Source organism: Sapajus apella, unplaced genomic scaffold (assembly GCF_009761245.1).
Source record: "Sapajus apella isolate SASKATOON/1434 unplaced genomic scaffold, GSC_monkey_1.0 scaffold234, whole genome shotgun sequence".
In the NCBI taxonomy this organism is placed as follows: Eukaryota; Metazoa; Chordata; class Mammalia; order Primates; family Cebidae; genus Sapajus; species Sapajus apella.
The window spans coordinates 232,755-237,155 of NW_022437174.1; the positions used below are offsets into that span (position 1 = coordinate 232,755).

At 66.0% G+C, this 4,401-nt stretch overlaps 2 protein-coding genes across 5 annotated transcripts in view; one reads left to right on the forward strand and one right to left on the reverse strand.

The window, feature by feature from the left end:
• PKP3 (plakophilin 3) overlaps window positions 1–2,164 on the forward strand; it is a 10,226-nt gene extending 8,062 nt beyond the window's left edge. For both annotated transcript variants that reach the window (XM_032271490.1, XM_032271491.1), the window contains 6 exons: window positions 74–244; window positions 354–539; window positions 844–997; window positions 1,173–1,365; window positions 1,472–1,559; window positions 1,787–2,164. In XM_032271490.1, coding sequence (XP_032127381.1) covers window positions 74–244; window positions 354–539; window positions 844–997; window positions 1,173–1,365; window positions 1,472–1,559; window positions 1,787–1,822 — 828 coding nt within the window. In that variant the 3' untranslated portion in view covers window positions 1,823–2,164. The remainder of the gene's footprint in view (window positions 1–73; window positions 245–353; window positions 540–843; window positions 998–1,172; window positions 1,366–1,471; window positions 1,560–1,786) is intronic.
• A 1,075-nt stretch (window positions 2,165–3,239) lies between these two features.
• SIGIRR (single Ig and TIR domain containing) overlaps window positions 3,240–4,401 on the reverse strand; it is an 8,415-nt gene continuing 7,253 nt past the window's right edge. For all 3 annotated transcript variants that reach the window (XM_032271494.1, XM_032271495.1, XM_032271493.1), the window contains exons 9-10: window positions 3,858–4,026; window positions 3,240–3,571 (exon numbers count right to left, since the gene is read on the reverse strand). In XM_032271494.1, the coding sequence (XP_032127385.1) occupies window positions 3,408–3,571; window positions 3,858–4,026 (333 nt within the window). In that variant the 3' untranslated portion in view covers window positions 3,240–3,407. The remainder of the gene's footprint in view (window positions 3,572–3,857; window positions 4,027–4,401) is intronic.

The window sequence follows — 4,401 nt, forward strand, 5'->3', positions numbered from 1 at the left end:
CCCCTGCCCGCGCCCTGACCCGCGCTCCTGCCCGCGCCCTGACCCGCGCCCTGACCCGCGCCCCTGCCCGCAGAGCGTGGAGAACGCGGTGTGCGTGCTGCGGAACCTTTCCTACCGCCTGTATGACGAGATGCCGCCGTCTGCGCTGCAGCGGCTGGAGGGCCGCGGCCGCAGGGACCTGGCCGGGGCGCCGCCGGGCGAGATGGTGGGCTGCTTCACGCCGCAGGGCCGGCGGCTGCGCGAGGTGGGCAGCGGCCTGGGCGGGGCGTGGGGAGGGGTGGGCACCGGCCCGGGCGGGGCGTGGGGAATGGGTCCCGCACCGGCCCCGCTGACCCCGGCCCCGCCCCGCGCAGCTGCCTCTCACCGCCGACGCGCTCACCTTCGCGGAGGTGTCCAAGGACCCCAAGGGCCTGGAGTGGCTGTGGAGCCCCCAGATCGTGGGTCTGTACAACCGGCTGCTGCAGCGCTGCGAGCTCAACCGGCACACGACGGAGGCGGCCGCGGGGGCGCTGCAGAACATCACGGCGGGCGACCGCAGGGTGGGCGCACCCGCAGACCCAGGGGTTCCCGGGAGTTCATGCTGCGGGGGGAGGGGCAGGGGAGGGATGGGGAGGGGAGGGGGCAAGGGGTGCCGGGGCCCCGGAGCATCTGAGGTCAGCGACCGGTGGGCAGGCCTTGGGCCTTGGGAGGATTTAGGTTCTGCCCTGAGTTTGAAGGGAGGCACCTGACCCTGCCTGCAGCTGATGCCCCGGCTGGGGGGCAAAGGCAGAAGCAGAGCCCCCACCCCCCGGGGTGTCAGGATCCCCCCAGGTGAGGGTCTGAGACCTCCCTCTCTCCCCGCAGTGGGCGGGGGTGCTGAGCCGCCTGGCACTGGAGCAGGAGCGGATCCTGAACCCGCTGCTGGACCGCGTCCGCACAGCCGACCACCACCAGCTGCGCTCGCTGACCGGCCTCATCCGAAACCTGTCCCGGAACGCGCGGAACAAGGACGAGATGTGTGAGTCAGCAGTCCTGTTCCCGCCTCGCCGGGTCCACACACGCTACGTGGGGGCTCCCGGCCACTGGGGCCAGTGGAGTAGACAGACAGGCACGCAGCTCCCTGGGGGAGGCAGGGGACCCCCAGTGCCCGGGTGGCTGGAGTGGGGGTGCAGACTGACCCCGACCTCCCGCAGCCACCAAGGTCGTGAGCCACCTGATTGAGAAGCTGCCGGGCAGCGTGGGTGAGAAGTCGCCGCCCGCCGAGGTGCTGGTCAACATCATAGCCGTGCTCAACAACCTGGTGGTGGCCAGCCCCATCGCCGCCCGGGACCTGCTCTACTTCGACGGGCTCCGAAAGCTTGTCTTCATCAAGAAGAAGCGGGACAGGTGGGAGCCAGCCCTGCCCTGCGGCAGCCCAGCCAGGGGGTGCTCCGGCCCCTCCCAGCCACCTGCTTTCTGACTGTGTCCCCTCCTGACTGCCCTCCACCCTCAGCCCTGACAGTGAGAAGTCCTCCCGGGCAGCTTCCAGCCTCCTGGCCAACCTGTGGCAGTACAGCAAGTTGCACCGAGACTTCCGGGCGGTATGTTCCCCGGGCCCGAGGCGAGAAACGCGGGTGCGTGGCATGGGACGCAGGGGAGGGTCACGGGAACCCACGTGGAGCCGTTGGCGAAGAGGCCAGTGGGTGGCTGGAGACCAGAAGCGCAGAGAGGAAGTGTCTAGGCCGCACCCAGCACAGTGCAGGGTGGACAGAGGGCAGAGGGCCGCAGGGCAGGCAGGCCATGACCTTGTGCCCTCTCTCCTCTGTAGAAGGGCTTTCGGAAGGAGGACTTCCTGGGCCCATAGGCGAAGCCTCTTGCAGGAGGAGAAGGTGACGTGACCCAGCGTCCGAGAGACAGACTCAGCTCCGGGCTGCCTGACTCAGCCCAGCCTGGAGGAGAAGGCTGATGACCAAGGGGCCCCTTGCTGGGACCCCTGTGTGCACCTTTGAGGGTCCTGGGCCACCAGGAGGGACAGGGGCTTATAACTGGGGACTTGGCTTCCGCAGGGAGGGGGTGGGGCAGGGCTTGAGGCTGCTCGGGTGTGTGGGGTGGTGACCCAGTCACACTGACAGAGGTGGGGCTGGCTGTGGCCTGGCAGTATCTTGGGACAGCCAGCAATGGGAATAAAGATGGCCATCAACAGTCACTGCCCTGCACCCTTCCATGGCTGGCCTGACCCTGTGGCTGGCAGTGTGACCAGGGCAGCTGATCCTGGGACTCAAGGCACCCTCCTGCCCCTGAGGACACCCACCCCTTGGGCTCACACACAAGCCTCCCAAGGTCAGAGGACACAGGACAGGGAGAGCCCAGCAGAGGGACAAGGGGCACCTCAGGCCCAAGAGGGGACAGGGTGGACACAGGGGGACCATAGGCACACATGGAGCAGAGCTGGGGGCCTCAAGAGCAGAGGGGTGACTGGAGTGGGGGAGGGGGACTGCCTCGTGGGCTGTACGCATGCAGCAAATGGACCCAACTCCCTCTCCACCCACCCTGGGCCTGGAGTTGCCAGGAGCAGGGGCTCGCACACTGGCTGCCTGAGGTTTGGGGTCCAGCAGGCTCTGGACCCCACTCATCTCACCCAGAGCCAGGCCGTCTAGTTGTGAAGTTACTGTGGATTTTTTTTTTTTTTTTTTTGAGACGAAGTATTGCACTGTCGTGTGGGCTGGAGTGCAATGCTGCAATCTCGGCTCACTACAACCTCTGCCTCACAGGTTCATCCAGTTCTCCTGCCTCTGCCTCCCAAGTAGCTGAGATTACAGGCACACACCACCACACCTGGCTAATTTTTTGTATTTTTAGTAGAGATGGGGTTTCACTATGTTGGCCAGGCTGGTCTTGAACTCCCGACCTCGTAATTCGCCCGTCTTGGCCTCCCAAAGTACTGGGATTACAGGCGTGAGCCATCACACCAGCCTACTGTTGATGTTCTTAAAACAGAAAGCTTCTGTGAAGCTCAGAACTTGAGATCTCCAGGGGCCTGCCCATCGAGGGTCTGCATGGATTGGGAAGGGTTAGGGACAGTCACATCCCCAACCAGGGACCAGGCAGGGAGGCTACTGTAAGCAAGGGACATGCCCGAGCTTAGGAAGGGGGATGGGGAGGGGGCAGATTTGGTGATTTAGGGGGTGAGGAGGGAAGGAGGGGCGGAGGGCCAAGAGAGCCCCAGAGGGAAGCCAAACCGAAATCTCCTGCTGCTGCAGGGAAGGAGAGTGAGGCCCAGGCAGAATCCAAAAGGACTTTATTTTCTGGCACTGGGAGGGGCCATGGGGCCACAGCCTTGCCCTGGGGTTCCCAGGGCTGCAGACAGGGGTTGTGGTCTTGCTAAGCAGAGGAACGACCCCCCTGTCCTGGCACCCGATGTCCTTATCATCCTCCATTCTGAGTGGGGGCTACACATCATCTTCTGACACCAGGCAGTAGAAGTCTGTGCGGGCACTGTAGTTTCTCGAGCCGAGGTCCGAGACGTCCACTTCGCTGCCCCGGCCCTCTCCCAGCGAGACCCCGCCCGTGCTCGGTGGAGCTGATGGCTCTCCAAAGACAGGCCTCGGGATACCTGGGGAGGGGAGACCGAGGCGCCTGAGGTGACCACCCACAGCCTTGGCGCAGACACACTTAGGGGCTGTCCCAGCTCAGCCCCTGCAGTGAGGGCCGGTGAGGTCCAGGATATTCCCAGGCAGGCCCAGGGCCGAGCACCCCCGCGCAGAGAGGCTGTGCAGGGGCCATCGGTGCCAGGAAGAGTCCTCAACACCGGGGCCCCTCCAAGCCGTCTGCCCTGTGCCTGCCCCCGCTACGCCCTGGGCTGAGCTTCTCCGGTCCAGAGTGGGGCTGGATGGGCATACCCAGGTCGCCCTCTTCCAGGGCCCGGGCCTCCGGGACTCGGCCTTGAAGAATCAGCATGGGGTCCTTGTCGTCCTGCAGCTGCGTCTGAGGGTCTCCTTCCGCTGGCCTGTAGTGCACCTTCCGCGGCAGCGCCAGCTGTAGTTCTTTCCAAAAATCAGAGGAAGGAGTCTGGGGGCCAGGTTGGGGTGGTTTGCAGATGTGAACACGTGGGAGGGCGCGCACATCGTCAGCCCCCGGTGCCCTGGCCCCAAAGAGCCCCACGGCTGCAGCAGCTATTCCGTGGCTCCAGGGCCTCCAGGGCAGCTCCCCACATCGGGTCCCGGACAGCAGAACCTTACCCCAGGGCCCATTCACAAAGCGAGGTGCCTAGCGCTCTACGTCTGCAGCCCGGACGCCGCCCAGCTCTAACGCGCAGCGCACCCTGGACCCCCCACGACCCCAAGCACCGCGGAGCCGCGCGCCGGCACCCCCACGCCCCCCGCGCACCGCGGAGCCACGCGCCCCGGCCCCCCACGTCCCCCGTGCACCGCGGAGCCGCGCGCC